Here is a 22,787-nt window from a genome sequence, read left to right on the forward strand (position 1 = left end):
ATATAATGTCCTTTGAAGTGATTGGACCTGCAGGGGTTCAGGGCAGGATAAGTGGAGCTCTCGTCATTGCCAATTAGCAGACATAAGTTCGTAGCACTCGCTATGCTACTCTGATAAGGCATGCTAACTCTGATAATTCATGTTAACTTTGATAAGGTGCCCTATTTGTCTTAGTGAATCAAGACCCTTGTTTGTTGTGTTGATCCTCATGCCTTCCCCTCCGTGACTATTGTACAGACAGCTCCATGCTTATATACAGGTACCATTTCGGGATATTGTTTGTAAGTCAAGTTTGTTTGTAAGCCGAGTCATGTACTATACATACTGGTACATGTGGATAAGTGATTTACTGGATTTAGACATACTATATCAACAATGCTTTTTGCCTTTTGTTTCAGAACCATGCCCCAGAGGGTCTGTATATGAAGACTAAAGATCCTGCCACTGCACCCAACACACCAGATATTCTGGAAATCGAGTTCAAGAATGGTAAGCATCCATATGTTCACCATACACAGGACAGGGCACTTTTCCAGCCAGGTGAATAAAACACAGGAGGGAAAAAAAGGAGAACGTCTCGAACAACCAGGCTAGATTTAGCAGTTAGTGACACAGTAAGTTAGCCCTGGCTTGGTTGGGCAATCAGCTAGTCCAAGCAGGGCCGGTTTAAGCAACAATGGGGCCCCAGGGCAAAATAAACCTGGGGGGGCCCCCCAACATATACCCCGGAACAAAAATCGGCATTAGGGGACCTTTTTTGCAGCTGGTATAGTCAGGGTTTGAAGTCCCAATCGGTCAGAGCTCCACATTCTGGCTATCCCAGCCTGCATGGGGGACAAGAGGTTAAAAAGTTTCAGGAGGGGGGACCCCACATAATTTTTTTTTTTTTAACTTCCCACACTCTAAACATTAAAAAAAATTGGGGAAAATAGGAAAAAATGCCAGGGATCTTCATACAGCCATATTGCGGCTGTATAGCGATCCCTGGCCAAAGCGCTGCGGCTGCGTATAGACCCCCTGGAAACCCCGTCAGGAAATTTATTGCGCTTTCGTTTGATGCATGTAAAATTACACTACCGTTAGGTTTGCTACTAAAAGTGACATTAACCGCATTTAAAAGTATACTTTTTTCCTTTGAAACTTTAAAATCGATTTTCTCAAAAACTATAAGGTCTTTTTGAAAAATTGTTTTTTCCTCTTATTCCTAATGATCTCCTTAACATATCCTGTAAATTTAGGGTTTCTAGCACTTAAGGTGTATTTGCTATCAACCATTAAAGTCGGCAGGTTTTTAAATGTGTATTTTTTTTTCCTTTGACACTTTAAAATCGATTTTCTCAAAAAGTATAAGGCCGATTTGAAAAAAATGTTTTCCCTCTTGTAGCCACTGGGGGCCCCTACAAGCTCTGGGGCAGCTGCCTCCTTTGCCTCTATGGTAGCGCCGGCCCTGAGTCCAAGTGTGGTTGTTTTATATGTGAGTGACTGTCTGAAACCTTATAGCTGTGGTTGGGAATTGGCGCATTCAGGTGTACTGGCATGAGCATCAGCCTCCACCTGTGTGCATAGAACTCTTTGTATGTGGTTGGTTTGGGGCTAGTATTTAAAACTCCTTTTTTGGCAACTGGATGGTTGCATTCCTGCTTAGGGTTCTTTGACATCTAGAACACGTGCAGGAGCCGTTCTCCTGCACGCATTATATGCCCTGCAGTGTGTCGTCGGGATGCTGCGGTTCAGCGCAATCAGCAGCGATAGTAATTAATTAACCCGACAGGAAAATGTCAGCTCCCAAGGATTAAAAGCTCCCGGGTGCGTCGCAACGCATCGAAACGCATCGTCGGGTGTGAAAGGTAAAATGAAAGTCTATGGACTTTGATTTTACCTTAAAACGCAGCAAATGGGCTCTGGTGTGAAAGAGCCCTAAGGGCCTGTCTCAACCAATGTTAATCAATGGGCTAGTTCACACTAGAATGCATTTTTCACATGCAGGAAAACAATTGACAGCAAAGCAAAACTGTCAGACAACTCATGCAGAAAAACTGACGAGTGGAGACAGGCCCTTAAAGACGTTGGGGAAAAGATTTTATACATACCTGGGGCTTCCTCCAGCCCCATAAGCCTGGATTGCTCCCACGCCGCCGTCCTCCGCTGCATTTATCCGCCCGTACCGGGTCCCGTACTTTCGGCCAGTCGAGCCAGTCGACGCAAAAGCAGTGCGTCACTGCCAGCGGACGAAGCCAATTTTCCGCATCACAGGGGCTGCCTCCATATCCTTACGCATGCGCCTCCATACTACGCAGGCACATGCGTAAGAATATGGAGGGAGCCCCTGTGCATGCGGAAAATTGGCCGCGTCCGCCGGAAGTGACGGGACCCGGTAGCGGCGATAGAGGCAGCGGAGGACGGCGGCGTGGGAGCGATCCAGGCTTATGGGGCTGGAGGAAGCCCCAGGTATGTATAAAAGCTTTTTCATTTTTTTCATTAGCTTCGTCTCTGGTTCCCTTTAAAGGATACCGAAAAGCAATTGGAAAAACGGGGGGCGCAGGCATGTATGGGAAGCTGTCCTAATGCTCACCGAACCCCCCCCCCCATTCTACTCTATCCCCCTCCTTTTTTACTTAAGGACCCCCCTCCCCCTTCCCCGGCAGCCTCTTCCAGGTTGGCAATTCAGGTAGCAGTGCCCAGGAGCTGCCCTGGCTTCGCACACCCTAGACTGCGCGCACGCGGTCAGGAGCGCACTGCACATGTGCATGACATCACAACAACGCCATGCGCATACCAAAAGTACCGCTCCTGACAGTGGCCGCACCATGTAGGATGCGCACAGCCCGGCCAGCGCCTGTGTGTGACTCGCCCACCCAGAAAAGACTGCAGGGGGGCATTTAGGTACCATGCTTATGAGACTGGAGGAAGCGATCAGCCCAGTTACCAGGGCTGATCGCGGCTGAACGGCAGACTGCGGGAGGACAGTGAGGGACTCACCCATACTTATGTGGCTGGAGGAAGTCCTGGGTAAGTATCGATTTGTGCTATTTATTAGTCTCTGGTTTACTTTAAGGCTAACTAGTTCAGCAATTATTAGGAACCACATGGAAAGATCACAAACAGAACTCAAAGGCTTTTGAGCAGAGCAGATTGTCCAAATGATGGTGCTATTATGGAAGAAGGTGAGTATGTAATATTCATTTGCAGCTACATCATGAGTTTATTTGAAATAATAATTTTACTCGATTCAGGTTCACTTTGAGCGTCCCTTGTAGAGCACGGACTCGAAAACGAAGCCTAGCAGCTGCCGGGAGCCCACCGACCTGCCGAAAGACCCATCTAGCCCCCTTATTTACACGCGCTGGCATTGTGGAGACTAAGGACATTGTTACAGCCTATCCGTAGGACATTAAAATCCAGTCATCATCTCATAAGGGCACAATGACAGCCCCATTCACCCCGCTCCATCAAACTCCCCATTCAAGCCTTACTTCATTTATTTGAACTTTTAATCTAATTATTGACTATTTGAAATCTGTAAGCCGCAGATCAGGGAGCAAGAGCGCAAAAAGCAAACGAGCGGGATTCCCGTCCGCGCAGAAGGGGGAATAAAATGTACAAAAAAAAGAGAGAGGCGAGACCCCTTTAAAAAAAAATTAAATCGGATCCCCAGACTGACGAAAGGGGGCTTAAAGTTCATTATTGCGAAAAGAATTACATTTAATAGCTTAAGAGAGTGAAAGTGGACTGTTAAGAGTTGATTGGCAGTGAATAGGCCAATCAATGCTAATAGGGGGAACAGATGGGCGCAGATTAAGCGCCGAACCCAGGCCTGGCTCCTGCATTGTGGTGGAACAACTCCTTGTCAGATTGCTAATACATTTATTGCTCATTTCAGTTTAAAAAAGGAAGAATAACCCCTTTCTTTTCATAGTCTGTCCTCTCCCTCCCACCGGTAGCCCTTTTCCATCCCCAAATCCCCCCCGCCCTCCCTTTCTGCCCACCAGGCCCAATCCGATCACCACACCCTTTTTTGTAGAAGGTGTAATAATTAATTCATAGGGTCTCCTTTTTGGCCAAGGAGGCTTTAACTTCTCGCCGATGAGAGCAGACCCCCCCCCCCCCTTTTTTTGAGCTGTGACAGCCTCAGAACTTGCTTGGCGCCCTTTGAAACAGACATTATGGGCGGGTGGGCAGCAAATGCCTCACCGTGCAAACAGGCCACCAGTTCCCCCCCCCCTCCTCTTCTGTTCCCATTTGTCAGGCTCACATCTCGGAGTAGTGGGACAGAAGGTGCTGGGCCATAAGACAAAGGCAGAGCGTGAAATGTAATTAGCAATGGTGCTGGTTGCAATTTCACAGTGCTTGGAATGAATGGACAGGGTGACAGTGGAGACAGGCAGCGGGGTGGGGTTCTTAATTTTATTGCCATTTTCTGTTTTGGCCTGAATCTGTCCCCCTCCGCCACCCCCCAGCGCCTTCTGATACTTAAGAAGTTACTTAGAGTTCATAACTGTCTCATCCATTTAATGCCGTGTGCTGTGTTAGGGGCCTCGCCACACTGGCTGGAAAGTGCTCTGTTCCCCCGAGGGGGGTTCTGTGTCTGTAACATATACCCCCAACACACACACACACACACCCTCCCCCCTCCTGTGCCCACATGTTATGTCTATGCCTCTCCTCTGTCACAGGTGTCCCCATACAAGTCAGCAACGTGAAAGACGGTACGCAATATCGGACCCCGTTGGAGCTCTACTACTATCTCAACGACATTGCGTAAGTTCCACTGTAGTGAAAGAAAATGTATATAACACATGACCACTACACAAGCCATGCTGTAACCTGATGCCAGTGGTACAGCTTTACATTTTTGGGGGGGCATAGGGGGCACGATGGCTGGCTGGTGGGGCCCATTTGGGTGTTCAAAATCAATGTTTACATAGTTAGTTTGGTTGAAAAAAGACATCCGTCCATCAAGTCCAACCAGAAAAAAAATTAAATTAAAAACACCATCCTAAACCTGCGTATATCCCAGTTGATCCAGGGGAAAGCAAAAAAAACTTACAAGGCCTGGGCCAATTGGCCTTAAAGGGAAAAATTCCTTCCCGACTCCAGATGGCAGTCAGATAAATCCCTGGATCAACTCTCCTGGGAATGACCTAATAATTATAGCCGTGGATGCCCTTTAATGCATGACGAGCTTTAGATAGTTTTTACCTAACTCAGGTGATAAAATTGATGCAAACCTGAGCTGAAAATGAAAAGTCAAAATAAACATGCACACGTCATACTTTCCTCCTGTGTAGTCTACTCATCAGTCTCTTCCACCTCTCTTGTGTCCTGTTTGCCATGGATGGAATTCTCTGTCCTGTAACAGCTTCCAGGTCAGCACACTGTTAAACTGTAATATCACTCATTTAAGCCATGGGCAAGCATGGGCATTACCTTGCACTTCAGTTGTCCTTTCAGTTATAACTGACAGCAACTGATATATGTAACTGACAGAAACTTATATATATATATATATATATATATATAACTGACAGCAGTTGATATATTTCAGTTCTGATGAAATCTTGTCAGCACTGGAAGGAATCGTTAGAAGAAAATGGTGAGCTTCTGAGAGGAACTGACAACGGAGTAAGTATGTAATATTCATTTGCAGGTGCATCGTGTGTTTATTTTAAATAATTTTACTTGGTTCAGGTTTACTTTAATGGTAACTAGTTCAGCAAATATATGAACCAACTGTAAACATCACAAACAGATCTCAGAGGCTTTTGAGCAGAGCAGATTGTCCGAATGATGGTGCTATTATGGAAGAAACGTTACCTACAGATGTACTTGGCTAGTGTGGACAGATCAGACAAATCACTCCAGCCCTCAACCTGTGTCTGATGACTGTACAAGCAAGGGGGGAGGGGGGGGGCAGAGCGGGGGGGAAAAAACACTGTGTGTGTGTGTAATTCCTTATCTTTGTAGCTAGGCATTGCTGCAAGTGCAGACTAGAGCATGTATTTTACAGACAGGAAGTCTTGAATCAGGATAAGACCCTTGGTTGGCTACTACTCAAGCTGACATGGAGAGTTTTTGACATACCCTGTTCAGTGTATGCTGCTGGAGCCTGGAAGCCTATGTTACTGAGCAGGGGGACATTCAGAGGAGCACAGTCATTTCTAGGGGGCGGGGCAGTGCCCCAGTGTAGCGCCGCCACTGCCGAACGGCAATAAATGCTATCTTTTAACTTAAAGAGAACCAGAGATGAAGCACCCTCTTGTATTTTACCTTATAAATCAGTGGGAACATGACAGTAAACACCTAATCTGCCCTTTGTTTCATTGTTCTCTGTGTAATCTGACTGTTATCACGTCTGATAAGAATCCCCGACTGAGAAGTCAGGCTGCTCCGTCTAGCTTTGCTACAGAAAGATTATAGCTAAGTCTGTCTTCTGTGGTGTTATTTCAAGCCCAAGCCTGCCCCCTTGTGGCTTTGCTATAATGACTCAGCTATAATCATTCCCAGCAAAGCCAGATTTAATTGCTCAGTCTGGGATTCTTGTGACTGCTGTTAACAGACACTTTTAGCAGTGAGGAGGAAACAGAGAGCATGGTAAGTGTTTTCTCTAATGTTCTTACTGATATACATGGTAAAATACACAAGGGTGCTTCCTCTCTGGTTCCCTTTAAGTCTGCAGCTGCCATTTTAGGAACTTTGCTGGAACATATGGCCACAGTATATGGCTTGATTAAAATGACAACCAGTAATCTCCTCTCTGTTTGTCTCATTAGTTCATAAGTCTACAGAGTACAAAGCTTAATGCATCCCTCAGGGCCATACCTACTATAGGGGCAACCTGGACAGTTGCCTCAGAGCCCCTGAGTACCTTTGGGCCTCCCCGGGTTACCCCCCCCCCCCCCCCTTTCAACTTGTGCTCCTTGGGAACCCAGCAAAGTTTTTGTCAGCATACCAACTCACCTGTCCCAGCAGGCACGCTGCTTCATTAGTCCACCTGAGCCTGATCGGAAAGCCGATACTGCGCCTGTGCTGGACCGCGGTAGGTAAATATTGCAGGATGTCAGCTGTATCCAAAGAGGATGGATCAAAGGCTTCCGCCTCTCGAGGTAAGTATTCCTGGGGAAGGGTTCTTACAGTTCCTCTTTAATTAATATAACAAAATCCTTACAATTTTTGCACCTTTTCTGTTTCTAGCTATCCTTATGTAAAGTACTGTACAATCAAGCTGTTGGCCTCTTTTGCAGTCATCCTGGTACCTAATTCAACTGGTGATGATGTTGATGGCAACCATCTGGGGAATTAGGGCATGGGTGTCCATTTAGGGTTGTTATCATAAAAAGAACAAGAACCGCTGTTCTGTGTATTCTATGGAGAATTCCTCCTTTTTACTTTCACACTGGTTGCATTGGAGGACAGGACTGAGAACTCTGTTGATGTGACATAGTATTACCACTAGAGGTCATGAGAGATAAAAGAAGATATTAGTCAATTCATCATTTAATAATAATACAATAATACAATAACAATTCTATAGCGCTTTTCTCCCATAGGACTCAAAGCGCTTAGGCTCTCTCAGATTCAGTGATTAGTAGGATGAAGTATTCACACAACAAAAGTTATATTTCTGCAAATGCCAAACTGAACAGGTGGGTTTTCAGTCTGGATTTAAACACGTCCATTTCTCAATTCACCCTAAGGTAAAAAGCATTGTTTGGATGGAGTGTTCCGTTAACGTGAACCCGAGGTGAGGGTTATATGGAGGCTGCCATATTTATTTCCGTTTAGGCAATACCAGTTTTCTGGCAGTCCTGCTTATCCTCTGCCTCTAAGGGCTCGTTCCCACTATCGCGAATCCGCATGCGTCCAACGCATGCGGATTCGCACATGTAATGTGAGTGGATGGGGCTGTTTCCACTCCTGCGGTGGCGTTGTGCGTTTTTTGTTGCGGAGAAAAACGCACAAAAGAGGCAACGATTTCGCCTGCGTCGGGAATCCGTGCGAATCGCCGCTAATGTATTTAATAGTAAAAACGCATGCGTTTGTTACATGCGTTTTTACCCGCGATTTCGCGTGCGATTTCGCACCTTTTTCAATTTTATTTTGCCCTGGCAGTGTCATGGTTAATTTCGCATGGCACCCTGCCATGCGAAATCGCACGCGAAATCGCGGGTAAAAACGCATGCAGAAACGCATCCGCATGCGTTTTTACAAGCGTCGGAATGCCGGCGAATCGCGTCGCAACAGTGGAAACAAGCCCTCATACTTTTAGCCATAGACCCTGAACAAGCATGCAGCAGATCAGCTGTTTCTGACATTATTATCAGATCTGACAAGATTTGCTGCATGCTTGTTTCTGGTGTGATTCAGACACTACTGTAGCCAAATAGATCAGCAGGGCTGCCAGGCAACTGGTATTGTTTAAAAGGGAATAAATATGGCAGCCTCCATATTCCTCTCACTTCAGTTGTACTTTAAGTTGCAACTCTTCAGAATCAGAATCACTTTATTTCGCCAAGTATAGCAGGAGCTGTAATCGGAATTAGTTGTGGTTCACATGGCATAGACAGAGTATAAGACAGAAGCACAGCACGTACAGTTTAAAATGCAGTAATCAGTTCATATCGTCCATTTCACTGCTGTGCAACTACAGCCCAGTAAAAGTCGCCATAATAATAGTAATAATAATAATGATGGTAATAATAATAACAATAATAATAATAAGGATGCAGGTAGTGGCCCCAAGTCTGTCTGGATAGGCCAGGCAGGCAGCAGCGGGGACCGGTTGATCGACCCAGCTAGAGCGCGATGGTATGCGAGCCCGTCAGGGGGAGGTTGGAGTTCAGTAACTGGACAGCTTGGGGGCAGGGCCGGCGCTACCATTAAGGCAAAGGAGGCAGCTGCCCCAGGGCCCCAGAGCTTGTAGGGGCCCCCAGTGGCTACAAGAGGAAAAAAAAATTTTCAAATCGGCCTTATAGTTTTTGAGAAAATCGATTTTAAAGTTTCAAAGGAAAAAAAATACACATTTAAAAACCTGCCGAATTTAATGGTTAATAGCAAATCCACCTTAAGTGCTAGAAACCCTAAATTTGCAGGATATGTTAAAGAGATCATTAGGAATAAGAGGAAAAAACAATTTTTTAAAAAGACCTTATAGTTTTTGAGAAAATTGATTTTAAAGTTTCGAAGGAAAAAAGTATACTTTTAAATGCGGTAAATGTCACTTTTAGTAGCAAACCTAACGATAGTGTAATTTTACATGCACCAACGAAAGCGCAATAAATTTCCTGACGGGGTTTCCAGGGGGTCTATACGCAGCCGCAGTGCTTTGGCCAGGGATCGCTATACAGCCGCAATATGGCTGTATGAAGATCCCTGGCATTTTTTCCTATTTTCCCAATTTTGGGGGAATTTTTTTTTAAACTATGTGGGGTCCCCCCTCCTGAAACTTTTTAACCCCTTTTCCCCTATGCAGGCTGGGATAGCCAGAATGTGGAGCTCTGACCGATTGGGACTTCACACCCTGACTATACCAGCTGCAAAAAAGGTCCCCTAATGCCGATTTTTGTTTCAGGGTATATGTTGGGGGGGAGGGGCCCCCAGGTTTATTTTGCCCTCGGGCCCTATTGTTGCTTAAACCGGCCCTGCTTGGGGGAAGAAGGTGTTCTTCCGCCTGGTGGTTCTGGATGGTATGGTCCTGTAGCGACGGCCCAACGGGAGGAGCTTAAAGTAGTGGCTGCCTGGGTGAGTGGGGTCACGGGAGATCATGGTGGCCCTCTTCCTTATCCTAGCAGAGTGGAGGAGGTTGGGAGGTGGAAGAGGAGATCCGATGATCTTCTCCGCGTCCGTTATGACCCTCTGAAGTTTGTGCTTGTCACTGGCCGTTGCGGCAGCATACCAGACAATGACAGAGGAGCAGAGGATGGATTCTATGGTGGAAGTATAGAAGCTGGTCAGCAGCTCCCTGGGCATGCCAAATCTCTTCAGTTGCCACAGGAAGAACAGCCTCTGCTGAGATTTCTTCTGGATTTTGGTGGTGTTTTGTTCCCACTTCAGCTTGTTAGTGAGAGTTGTGCCGAGGAACTGAACAGATGTCACCTTAGAAACTTCTGTACCCCCAATGAGGACAGGTGGGAAGGGGGTAGGGTTCCTCCTGAAATCTACCACTAGTTCAACAGTCTTTGCTGCGTTGAGGACTAGGTTGTTGTCCTTGCACCAGTTGCATATTCTCTCGACTTCACTGCGGTACTCCTGCTCCCCATTGCTACCAATAAGGCCGATGATGGTGGTGTCATCTGCAAATGTGATGACTTTCACAGAGTCAGCGAATGAGATGCAGTTATTGGTATAGAATACATGTATTCATTTCTTCTTTGGAGCTGTTCACACTATCGGTTTTGAAAGTAGTAAGCAGCAGTATTGTACTGACTTAGGCTCGGTTCACACTTGTTTTAAAAACGTTTTAAAAGCTCTGCGGAAACACTGGGAGCAGATCCTATGTTTAAAATAGGACCCGCTTTCACTCGTGCATAAACACGGATCGCACACGGATCCGTGTTCCATGGAAAGAAAACGTCACGGAGAATCCGGATTTGACTCTTTTTTCCTAGACTGGAAAACGTGTCCAATGCAAGCCTATGAGAACGGACACTGTCTGCTCTCACTAATCCGCGTCACCCATTTCGGCCGCATCCCATCTCTGTCCTGACATCATACTCATGTGTCCCGCCATCCATCACCACCGATCGGTCCATTCTGAAGAGTCCGGAGGCCGACAGAAGCATGGGGATTCTCCATTGGGCTGCAATAGACCAATTGGAATCCTCAGCAACAGAGAGAATTCTCATTGGTTCATGTTGAACCAATGAAGATTCTCCCTGTTGCTAGGCAGAATTGGCCCGTTGCAGCCTATCGAGAGGCATGCTTCTGCTGGCCTCCAGGCTGTGGAAGAGACCAAGCGGCGGGACCAGCAGTGGCAGCGAGACAGGTGAGCGGCGATGCATGCAGACCAATGTAGCGACTCTGCAGAACGGTTTGTTTGCGTAAAGTGGATGCAGAATGAATGGAATACATCCACCTTGCGTATGCGTGTTCTGTTTCCGTTCTGATTCAATTAGTAAACAGTTATTAACCCTATTGAGGAGGACTGACATCAAACATAACTGTTATTATAAATATATATATATATATATATATATATATATATATATATATATATACATAAAGACCCCTCACCAACCCAACATGTTTCACCCCCTCAAAGGGGGGCTTCGTCAGGGGGAAAAAAGTGCTCAGTGCTAAGAGTGCAATGTGCAAATACAGCCTTAAATATACATTTCAATAAAAATCATATAGCCTATCAGCTTGATCAAGGCAACATGATTTCTGCTCTGACTTTATGGACTTGTTTTGTGAAAAAAAAACCTAATTTCTGTATTTAGTAATTAATGTAGTCTATGAACTTTCTATTCACGAGATTGAGGGAGGCAAAAAGCGTCTTCCCTGGGCCACCGAAATGTGCAGAAACAGCCCCTCTGGCCCAAGGGCCCCGATGCGGTGGCAACCTCTGCAACCCCTATTGCTACGCCCCTGCAGGGAACCCTACTTAGTGTTCAGGGCACAGCCTCCAGTTTACAGAACTGCTAGTGTATCCCCGTTGGGGAGTTCTATAACCTGGGTGACAATGTGGTGGGACCAGTAGCTCTGACAGCTCTTAAAAGCAGAACCTTTTAGTGGAAAACCTGGCTCATGTTGTGCGACATGCAGTCTCCTGTATTATGACTGTTTTGCACTGTAGGAATGAATTGAGTTCAGTGGAAGGCCCTTTCCACCCCAGCAACAGTCCAGTAACTATGTAGCTACTCATTATCCTTATCTTCAATGTCACATTACAGAGCCCATAGCTGGAGGGCCTTCACATTCGCCTGCTGAAACAATGCGTTGTGTTCCTATGCAGGGCATCTACTGCCTGGAATGCAGAATAAAAGGATATTGTTTATTTTATAGGCGTCAGAGCTAATGTCAGACAAACGGAGAGGAACCAGCAGAGCTGGGACAAGGTCCTCCAGCACCCAAGGCTGAAACATCAAAATGCGCCCCTCTATCCCTCCCACCCCAGCCATCACACACTGATTGCTATTAGACTAAGAAGCTCCCCATGCCCCCCCCCCTCCCCCAACACCTTAACCTCTAGTTATGTGGCTTGCAGTCACTGCAATATAGTCCCTTTTCTTATTTATCTCTGCTTCAAACACAAAAGGGGAATGATAGCTGAGTGAGTTGAGCGCCCCCCTACACTGCGCCCTGAGGCTGAAGCCTCTCTTGCCTCTGCCTCGGCCCAGCCCTGGGAACCAGAATGAGGGCGGCGCAGCGGCAGCATTCTAACGTGCAGGATCAAATCTCAGCCTGGATACTCTGCATGGAGCTTTATATGCTCCCTGTGTTTGTTAGGGACATCAGATTGTGAGCTCCTCCGAGGAACACTCACTTAAAGGGAATCTGAAGGGAAAATAAACCTTATGAGATACTGAATTATGTGTGTAGTACAGCTAAGAAATAGAACGTTAGTAGCAAAGAAGAGTCTCATATTGTTTCCAGTACAGGAAGAGTTAAGAAACGTCACTTGTTATCTATGCAAAAGAGCTTCTCTGAGCTCTCCAACCAAACTTGTTTGGCTACAGTGCTGTTTTCTGAAGCACTTATACATCAAAGAAGCAGTGAAAGACAACTTCAGATAAGATTTTACTGCAGTGAAGTTTAAAGAGTCATTAGCTCTGCTCTGTTTCATACTTTAAAATGCAGAGTGTAGTGTGTAAACTGTAAATATTAGAGAATGGTGCAATATTGCTTACGTGAACTACAGCAATGGATGAATGACAACTGGCTGAAACTAAATGCAGACAAAACTGAAGTCCTTCTGATAGGAGGGCAGAGCATGATAACAAAACAACTTAACTTGCAGTCTTCACCACTGGGAATAGGAGGCACGGATCTGCGCAGCTCTGATCATGTGCGTAGCCTGGGAGTTCTAATTGATTGGGATTTAAAGTTCAGAACTCAAATCTCTGCTGTGGTGAAATCATCCTATTTTCACCTGAAGAACATTGCAAAAATCAAGCACCTCATACCCCCAGAAGATCTGCCAACCTTAGTCCACGCCTTCATCACATCCCGACTGGACTACTGCAATGCTCTCTACACTGGCCTTCCAAAAAAGGTCTTGTACCGACTACAGCTGATACAGAATACTGCTGCCAGACTGCTAACCAACCAACCCCGTCACTGCCACATAACGCCAGTCCTGCACTCCCTTCACTGGCTACCTATAGAATGGAGGGTCCTATTCAAGATCGGCCTACTGACATTTAAATCCCTGAATAATTTAGGCCCTGGATACATGAAAGATATGTTGCAGCTGCGTAGCAATCCCCGCATTCTCAGATCAACAGGTTCTAATAATCTAGTCATACCCAGAGTCCACTTGGAAACTTTTGGTCCCAGAGCCTTCTGTCATGCTGCCCCTACGTTTTGGAACTCCTTACCTCAACAGATCAGGACAGCTCCATCACTGGACGTGTTTAAATCCAGACTGAAAACCCACCTGTTCAGTTTGGCATTTGCAGAAATATAACTTTTGTTGTGTGAATACTTCATCCTACTAATTACTGAATCTGAGAGAGCCTAAGCGCTTTGAGTCCTATGGGAGAAAAGCGCTATAGAAATGTTATTGTATTATTGTATTGTAATATTATTTAAAAAAAAGCTATATGACTAAAAATAAATAAAAAATATGAGACTCTTCTCTTTGCTACTAATGTTCTATTAATTATCCGTACTACACATACAATTTATTATATCATAGGGTATTTTTCGCTTCAGTGACACTTTAAGGTGCCATATCAGACAATGTCGGGCAGATCGACCCAGAGGCAGATCTCTCTCTGATCAAATCTGATCGGAGAGAGATCTGTTGGCTGCCCATATACCGCAGCCAACAGATCTCTCTCCGATCAGATTTTATCAGAGAGAGATCTGCCTCTGGGTCGATCTGCCCGACATTGTCTGATATGGCCAATTCCAGATTGATTTCACCATGAAATTTCGCAGGAATCGGCTTTGTGATGCCGTATCCTCAGCCCTCTGCGCTGTCCCCACCCCGTTCCACACGCCGTTACTGCTGCACACCTGATCGAGCAGGTTGGCCCTACATCTTGCAGTATGTCCAATCGATACATGCAACCAACTTCGGCCCGTAATTGGTCGCAATTTTTGATCAGGCATGCTCTTGGCAGCACCGATTTTCATCCGATTATGATAATTGAATCAGATAGTCGATCGGCTGCCAAGTCCCTGATGTACATACACTTTCTGAGATATAAGGTACCAGGGAAAACAATATATAGACACTACGTCCGTGCGGACAGTCCCTATAGGTAAAAATAGAGTTGGTCACTCTTCATGAAAAGACTATTTAGTCAGATCAGAGTGCCCCTTTAGGCGACTCTTTTGGGGAGAGACACATATCTGTAGCTATCACCAGTCGAGGTGGAGGTCTTTGCTTATCCCCCACTCTGACAGAATGTCCGAGTGGTGTAGCAATTCCACAACAGGTTTTGTGCCTGATGTACGGCCACCTTTAGTGACATCACTGTGTAGTGTTTAACTTCTTGCCGACCGGCTAACACCAACGGGCGTGGCCGCGGCAGCAGCCCCAGGACCGGCGTCAAGTCCGGGGGCTCTGTTTTGCAGGAGATCACGCGCAGGCTGCGCGCACATCTCCTGCTCGGGGGAGCGGAGCTCCGCCCCCTCTTTAGTTTGCGAGACTGTTAGACAGCGAAATCGCTGTCTAAACACATAGTACAGTGCTGCGATCAGCAGCAGCGCAGTACTGGGGACAGTCGTGTGACACGGCTGTCCCCCTGGGGGACAGGAGAGCGATCGGCTCTCATAGGCAGAAGCCTATGACACCTGATTGCAGGATTGGCTGGATGCAGGGAGGGAGGGGAATAACAAAACAAAAAAAATGCTTTTTTTTTTTGTAAAAAACACGCAAATAAATATTTATTAAAAAAAAAAAACATCTTGGGGGCGATCAGAGCCCACCAACAGGGAGCTCTGTTGGTGGGGGGAAAAGGGGGGGATAACTCGTGTGCTGTGTTGTGCGGCCCTGCAGCTTGGCCTTAAAGCTGCAGTAGCCATTTTAGTTAAAATGTGCCTGGTCTTTAGGGGGGTTTACCACTGTGGTCCTCAAGTGGTTAAAGCGCTGTGGAATATGTCAGTTCTATGTAAATAGAGAATCATTATTGGTATAGTTGCCCAATCAAATACACGTTAGGTTTATTAATTTAGTTCCTATGTACGGTCAAAGTGGTTTTGCTCTGGTCATGGGCTCCCCCTAGTGGAAAAAAATCCTGTGTTACTTATTGCAAAGGAAACCTAAACTGAGATGAAAAAGAGAAAAGAAAAAACTTAAAGGGATACTGTAGGGGGGTCGGGGGAAAATGAGTTGAAGTTACTCGGAGCTTCTAATGGTCGCCCGCAGGCATCCTGTGCCCACGCAGCCACTCCCCAATGCACCGGCCCCGCCTCCGGTTCACTTCTGGAATTTCAGACTTTAAAGTCTGAAAACCACTGCTCCTGCGTTGCCGTGTCCTGGCTCCCGCTGATGTCACCAGGAGCTTACTGCGCAGAAGCAGACCATACTGGGCCTACGTAGTACTCTCCTGGTGACATCAGCGGGAGCGAGGACACGGCAACGCAGGAGCAGTGGTTTTCAGACTTTAAAGTCTAGATTCAAACGGGTAGTGAAGCACCACTCAATCAAAGTAACAGGTGATGTGCCGTGGCTTGGACCTGGCAGCACTCCTGGGTCCACGTAATGCAAAGAAGGGATCAGCCGGCACCATCCAGTATAAATGCTCTTTATTCTTCCATAATCATAACAGCCATAATTGCAACGTTTCAGAGTGTCACCTCCTTTCTCAAGCTAAGCTGTATGATGAATATATCTAACTACAACTCTCACTCACTATTTATCCTAAACATAGTAGAGTATTAGCCAATAGCGCTGCTCAACAGCTCTCTCCCAATCACAGCAGTCCGTGCTCTAGCCGGACCTGATGGGGAACTGCGCTTGCTATCTACCTATTGGTCGCCACATGAAGGTTACCACCTCCTCTCCTTTTCAAATATACTGGTCGGACGCATGCGTACAAACTGCCGCCTGGGCATGCGTACTGCCGTCGGTCCACCCACTGCGGACCTGACGGGGAACTGTATGACATGACGCGTGCGGAGGACGCGTGTACGCTTCGCATCCGCCCACACAGGCCGGCCACCAATGACGAGGGAGCTGGCATATGGCCACCCCCCCAGGCATCAGGATGTAAACAAAGGTTTGCAACGCATGCAGCCGATCAGCCAAAGTTAAACATCCATAAAATTAAGCACAGGAGAACTGCAGGGGACAGGGAGGTGATCATGGAGGAATATTACCACACATATTAAATATAAGTATAAATCCAATATAAAGAGAGGCAGCGTCCACCTGCCTGAACGCGCAAAAACCGCGCATACATGCGTGTGAACACCCCTCACCCAGAACTAGCCAAAGTCTCTGATGGAGGAAACATCAGAGAGCGACTGAGATCGCGACAGAACAAGCCGTACAAGAGAACAACATAGTTGTCAATATCTCCTCTGCTGTCCTGGCTCCCCCACAGTGGTCAGCCTTAAACCACGGTCTGTCCTTTGCTCCAATACATACCCCTGATGCCCTTGAGATGGACGTTGAACTACAGAGGTTCTTTAGAAACATCAGATTAAAATACTTTTTTTCTACCCCCAGAGACTTTCCGGCTTCTGTGAGTCACCTGGTGGGGGATGATGATAGGTTGTTGCTCAGTGAAGCGGGACTCCGCACAAAAAGTAATTTTCAACCACCATCCTGCCAGGTTATTGATCTCTTTATGAAGCGAGTACAGGGTGATGTAGATGTCCTCATGAGAGGCAATACATGGGATCACAAGATCAAGAACAACATCTCACGTGCAGAAAACTTGGCAATCAGGGAATTGGCAGAAAATCCAATGATAACAATCAAGCCAGCCGACAAGGGCGGAGCCATCGTAGTAATGGACACTGAGATGTACCGTGGAGAAATACTTAGACAACTGGCGGATAATAATACATATCGAGCTCTATCAAAGGACCCTCTGAGAGACATACAAAGTAAAATATCGGAAGTGATCACTCAGGCTCTGTCGCAACAAATAATTGATGACAAATTGGCAAATTATCTCATACAAACCAACCCTATCACACCAGTGATGTACATTTGTCCTAAAATTCACAAGAGACTGGAGAATCCCCCCGGCAGACCAATCGTGGCCGGGGTGGATTCAATTTTTGCCCCTATTGCAAAATACCTTGATAAAATACTTAGGCATTATGTGGTGTCGCAAAAATCATACCTACGAGACACACCAATGTTTCTCGAGGCTTTACGTAATATGCAGCCCCTAGAGGGCGAATGTTTATTGGTAACTATGGATGTGGAGAGCCTCTACACCTCCATCCCACACGATGGGGGTGTGGAGGCTGTCCGACATATGTTGGAGGTGGCCTCTGATTATACGCAGGCCCAGATTGCCTTTGTTTGTACGCTTTTGGAGATTGTACTTACATGTAATTATTTCTTGTTTGAAGATACGTTCTATATGCAACTTAGGGGCACAGCTATGGGGTCGAATGTGGCCCCGTCCTACGCAAACATCTACATGGGCATGTATGAGGAAATGTATGTTTATACTAATGGGCTATTTCAGGAGCATGCCATACAGTGGTTTAGATATATAGATGATGTCTTTTGCGTGTGGGCGGGACCACATTCGACCCTGGAAACATTTGTGTCGGAACTTATGGGACAGTGCCAGGAGATCAAGCTAACTTTACACACGTCCGAGGAGCAAATCAGCTTTTTGGACACTGTTGTAGTGAGACGGGGAAGCCGTTTGGTTACCGACCTCTTTGTCAAGCCCACGGATGTGAACTCCCTATTGCACTATGGGAGTTTCCATCCGTGGGCTACGAAGAGGTCGGTGCCTATCAGTCAATTCCAGAGGGTCCGTTCTATTGTGGAGGATCAGGAGGTTCAGAATAGGAGACTTGATGAGATGCAAACTAAGTTTAGACAGCGGGGTTATCCAATCGAGGTAGTACAAATGGCACGTGAAAGGCCAACGGGCGACACCAGCCGACAGAGAAAGAATAGACAGCAACAGGATAGATTACCTTTTGTATCCACATATTCCACAGTCAGTGATCATGTCAATAAAATTATTAGGAAGCACTGGCATCTCTTGGCAGATAGTTTTCCTTATGTACAACATTTTGTCAATCTGCCAATTTTTTCGTATCGCCGGGCTCCTAATCTTAAGGACCGGCTAGTCCATGCAGATAGAGGGGGCGCGGGTGGTGGACCAAGACTCTCACGTAAGGGAACATTCCCCTGCATGAATTGTGTTCACTGTAGCTCGGTGATCAGGGGTGATGAAATCATTCACCCACACAGGGGCACTAAATTTAAAATCCAGGGATGTCACACATGTGACCCCATGTTTGTAGTATATGCTTTAAAGTGCCCGTGTGGATTGCTATATATAGGTCAGACAACGCAGAAAATTAAGGTACGATTATCGTCACATAAACACGCAATACGTGAGAACTTGGTCGATCAAGCCGTGCCATATCATTTTTCATTAGCCAGACACAATGTTAGCCAGCTCAGGTACATGATAATTGAACAGGTCCCGACCCCTAGAAGGGGAGGTGACCGCATTAAAAAATTACTTTGGCGGGAGGCAGTATGGATAAAAAGACTAGATACAATGGAACCTCGTGGCCTTAATCGGGAACTAGATCTGACCCTAATTTTCCCTTTTTTCTTTTTCCTCCCCCCCCTTTTCTGTTGAACCATTTAGGTTACTCAATATATTGTTCTTGCTGGTGTCGCCTGTTGGCGATAAAGTTTCCCCTGACTTTGGCTAGTTCTGGGTGAGGGGTGTTCGCACGCATGTATGCGCGGTTTTTGCGCGTTCAGGCAGGTGGACGCTGCCTCTCTTTATATTGGATTTATACTTATATTTAATATGTGTGGTAATATTCCTCCATGATCACCTCCCTGTCCCCTGCAGTTCTCCTGTGCTTAATTTTATGGATGTTTAACTTTGGCTGATCGGCTGCATGCGTTGCAAACCTTTGTTTACATCCTGATGCCTGGGGGGGGGGGGGTGGCCATATGCCAGCTCCCTCGTCATTGGTGGCCAGCCTGTGTGGGCGGATGCGACGGGTACACGCGTCCTCCGCACGCGTCATGTCGTACAGTTCCCCGTCAGGTCCGCAGTGGGTGGACCGACGGCAGTACGCATGCCCAGGCGGCAGTTTGTACGCATGCGTCCGACCAGTATATTTGAAAAGGAGAGGAGGTGGTAACCTTCATGTGGCGACCAATAGGTAGATAGCAAGCGCAGTTCCCCATCAGGTCCGGCTAGAGCACGGACTGCTGTGATTGGGAGAGAGCTGTTGAGCAGCGCTATTGGCTAATACTCTACTATGTTTAGGATAAATAGTGAGTGAGAGTTGTAGTTAGATATATTCATCATACAGCTTAGCTTGAGAAAGGAGGTGACACTCTGAAACGTTGCAATTATGGCTGTTATGATTATGGAAGAATAAAGAGCATTTATACTGGATGGTGCCAGCTGATCCCTTCTTTGCAGACTTTAAAGTCTGAAATTCCAGAAGTGAACCGGAGGCGGGGCCGGAACATTGGGGAGTGGCTGCGCGGGCACAGAATGTCTGTGGGGAACCATTAGAAGCCCCGGGTAACTTCAACTCATTTTCCCCCGACCCCCCTACAGTATCCCTTTAAAGGACAACTGAAGTGAAAGGGATATGGAGGTTTCTATATTTATTTCATTTTAAACCACACCAGTTGCCTGGCAGCCCTGCTGATCAATTTGGCTGCAGTAGTGTTTGAATCACACCAGAAACAAGCATGCAGCTAATCTTGTCAGATCTGACAATAATGTCAGAAGCACCTGATGTGCTGCATGCTTGTTCAGGGATCGTGGCTAAAAGTATTAGAGGCAGAGGATCAGCAGGGCTGCCAGGCAATGGGTATTGCTTAAACGGAAATGAATATGGCAGCCTCCATATCCCTCTCATTTCAGGTGTCCTTTAATAATAATAAAACACTTCTTCATCATCCCTCTTCATTATGTCTTCTTTGTTATTGCAGAGGGAAGCACGGTGTTGGCCGCATAGACATTGTTGAGAACCGTTACATTGGGATGAAGTCACGTGGTAAGTCTCTAGCATAGCTCTGAAACATGGTGAAATATGACCATCCTGTTGTCTTCTTAGATCTTGGTTCAACAGGTACTGTTATTATTATCTTCCGCAGTGCTGTACAGAGTATATAGACTTGTCATTGAGGACCTGAGCCCACTAACGCGGTTGTGCGCAGTTGTGTCCGCTTTTCAGAAACCCATCAATGTTACAGATGATGAAAAGCGGACACAACTGCGCTCAACTGCGTAATGGGCTCATATCCTCACTGTCCCTCAGAGGAGCTCACAATCTAATAACTGCCATAGTCAGGGGCCAATTTACGGGGAAGCCAATAAACTTATCTGTATGTTTTTGGGATGTGGGAGGAAACCAGAGTGCCCGGATGAAACCCACACAGACACGGAGAGAACATACAAACTCCTTGCAGATAGTGCAAGGAACCCAGCGCTGCAAGATGAATGCTATCCACAACACCACCGTGCTGCCCATAACACCAGTCATAAGTTGGTTAAATGGCATTGACTGCTATTGCGATCTGAATATTAGAACAAAAAATACAAAAACTTGTTTTCAACTCAGCTCTACTGAAGTAAACATTCCACTTTCAATGTAGCGATTGTAATTTAGCGATCTATAAAGTGGCGATCATCACAATGATCTGCAGAAACCGGGCAACCTTCAGATCAGAGAGTGGTGATCCCGATCGTTTCAGGTGACAGAACTCCAAAGTGTTAAAAGCAAATGCAGACACTACTGCTCACTCGTAAACTGGGACGATATGAACACGGATCGAAGTCACAATAGCAGCCAGAGGCTTCCAATCCACAGTGGACAATAAACAAGATAGTATATAATCCTTGGCGCTGTATCTTTAAAGCAGCAGGGTCAGCCACACTATGCCAAGACAAAAAAACACACATATAGATAGATAACTACCAGTTTTACTTACATAACAGATGTAATGTACTGTCCACATTTTGATTTCTGTGAATTTTATTTTGTAAATAAGGAGAATTCTGTTCCTGGCATTTGCCATTTTGAATCCCTCTGACTGAAGCCAATCCTGATGTCATTTCCCTTACTTTTTTTCTCCTAGAATCTGCTCTAGCTACCTTGCTTTGTAAACCTTTGAGCACAGCAGCATAGATCCTATTTCAGCTTCACATTGAACTGCCCTCAGCCAATCAGTGAGGAGCAGGAATGTGGGAGGGGAGATAAGAAGCTTCCCTCTCCTCGGCAATGTACCAAATAGAGCCAGTCTGACTGAGATAAGTTTTATTACAGCAGAAACATTTATGAATAGATTGGAGTGCAGGGTGAGGTTGTAGGCTGCATAATGAACACAGTGCAGTGCGTAAATAGAATTTGATTTTGTGGCTGACAATCCCTCTTTAAGGGTCCAACCTCTGTGTAGTCACCCAGTGCTCAACAATAGGGAAATGTGGCCACCATCACAGGTATATAAAACCACAGTCAGGCTATTTGCGTCACACCGAGGAGGTACAGTTTATTTAAGTTCTAAAATACAATAAAATCAAAACATAAACTCACATGGTGAGTCCATGCACACTGGACCCTGTTGCATCAAGACACTTATAAGGTATTGCACAATTTCCCCTGATTAGTGATCCCCTGATGGTGGCGGAAGGCCGAAACCTAGTCGGGAAAGGAGAATGGGCAATCTCTTGATGTATTGGTGACTGCTATGGTGATTCTGCCCGAAACCTGGTCGGGAAAGGAGAATGGGCAATCTCTTGATGTATTGGTGATTGCTATGGTGATTCTGCCCGAAACCTGGCCGGGAAAGGAGAGTGGGCAATCTCTTGATGTATTGATGACTGCTATGGTGATATAAGGTGCACTTTGGCAAACTGTGCAATACCTTATAAGTGTTTTGCTGCAACAGTGTCCAGTATAATTTACTGCACTCTACTATACCCTGTTACATTTCCTCCTTAATTATAGTGCACTGCTCACTATCATATTACATTTGATCGCTATTTTAGAAATATGACATTAAAAATAAGCAGCATTTAGATTTGAAAAACGAGACTACAAAAAGGCCTCAATGCTTCCACTTTCTGGTTCGTCCAAAGTTGACAGCAATTCTGTGAAGCTTTTCAACAGCGCAGCGGCGGCAGAGGGGTTAATGTCAGCCACAGGTAGCGGTGAGGCAGGAGGGAGCAGGGCGCTGGCGCAGGTGTGTGTGTGTGCGTGCCGCCGGCGGTGTGAGCATTTGTGTGACAGCATGTCTCGCGGATCTCGCCGGCGCTCCCCTAACAATAGACCATTCCGCGTTCCAGGAACGTAAGGGCAGCTAAAATTGCAATAGATTTGATGCATATTATGTCTTTTCACAACCTCATTATCAAATTATGTTTTTTTTGCACTGAAGGAGGCCTAATTAAGTGAAGTAAATTAAATCGGTGGGAGGGAAGAAA

General features: G+C 46.1%; 1 protein-coding gene across 2 annotated transcripts in view; it reads left to right on the forward strand.

Annotated features, from left to right (window-relative positions):
* ASS1 (argininosuccinate synthase 1) overlaps positions 1-22,787 on the forward strand; it is a 155,253-nt gene that overhangs the window by 81,592 nt on the left and 50,874 nt on the right. For both annotated transcript variants that reach the window (XM_068248839.1, XM_068248840.1), the window contains 3 exons: positions 399-489; positions 4,674-4,758; positions 20,294-20,358. In XM_068248839.1, the coding sequence (XP_068104940.1) occupies positions 399-489; positions 4,674-4,758; positions 20,294-20,358 (241 nt within the window). The remainder of the gene's footprint in view (positions 1-398; positions 490-4,673; positions 4,759-20,293; positions 20,359-22,787) is intronic.

This window comes from Hyperolius riggenbachi, chromosome 8 (assembly GCF_040937935.1).
Source record: "Hyperolius riggenbachi isolate aHypRig1 chromosome 8, aHypRig1.pri, whole genome shotgun sequence".
Lineage (NCBI taxonomy): Eukaryota > Metazoa > Chordata > Amphibia > Anura > Hyperoliidae > Hyperolius > Hyperolius riggenbachi.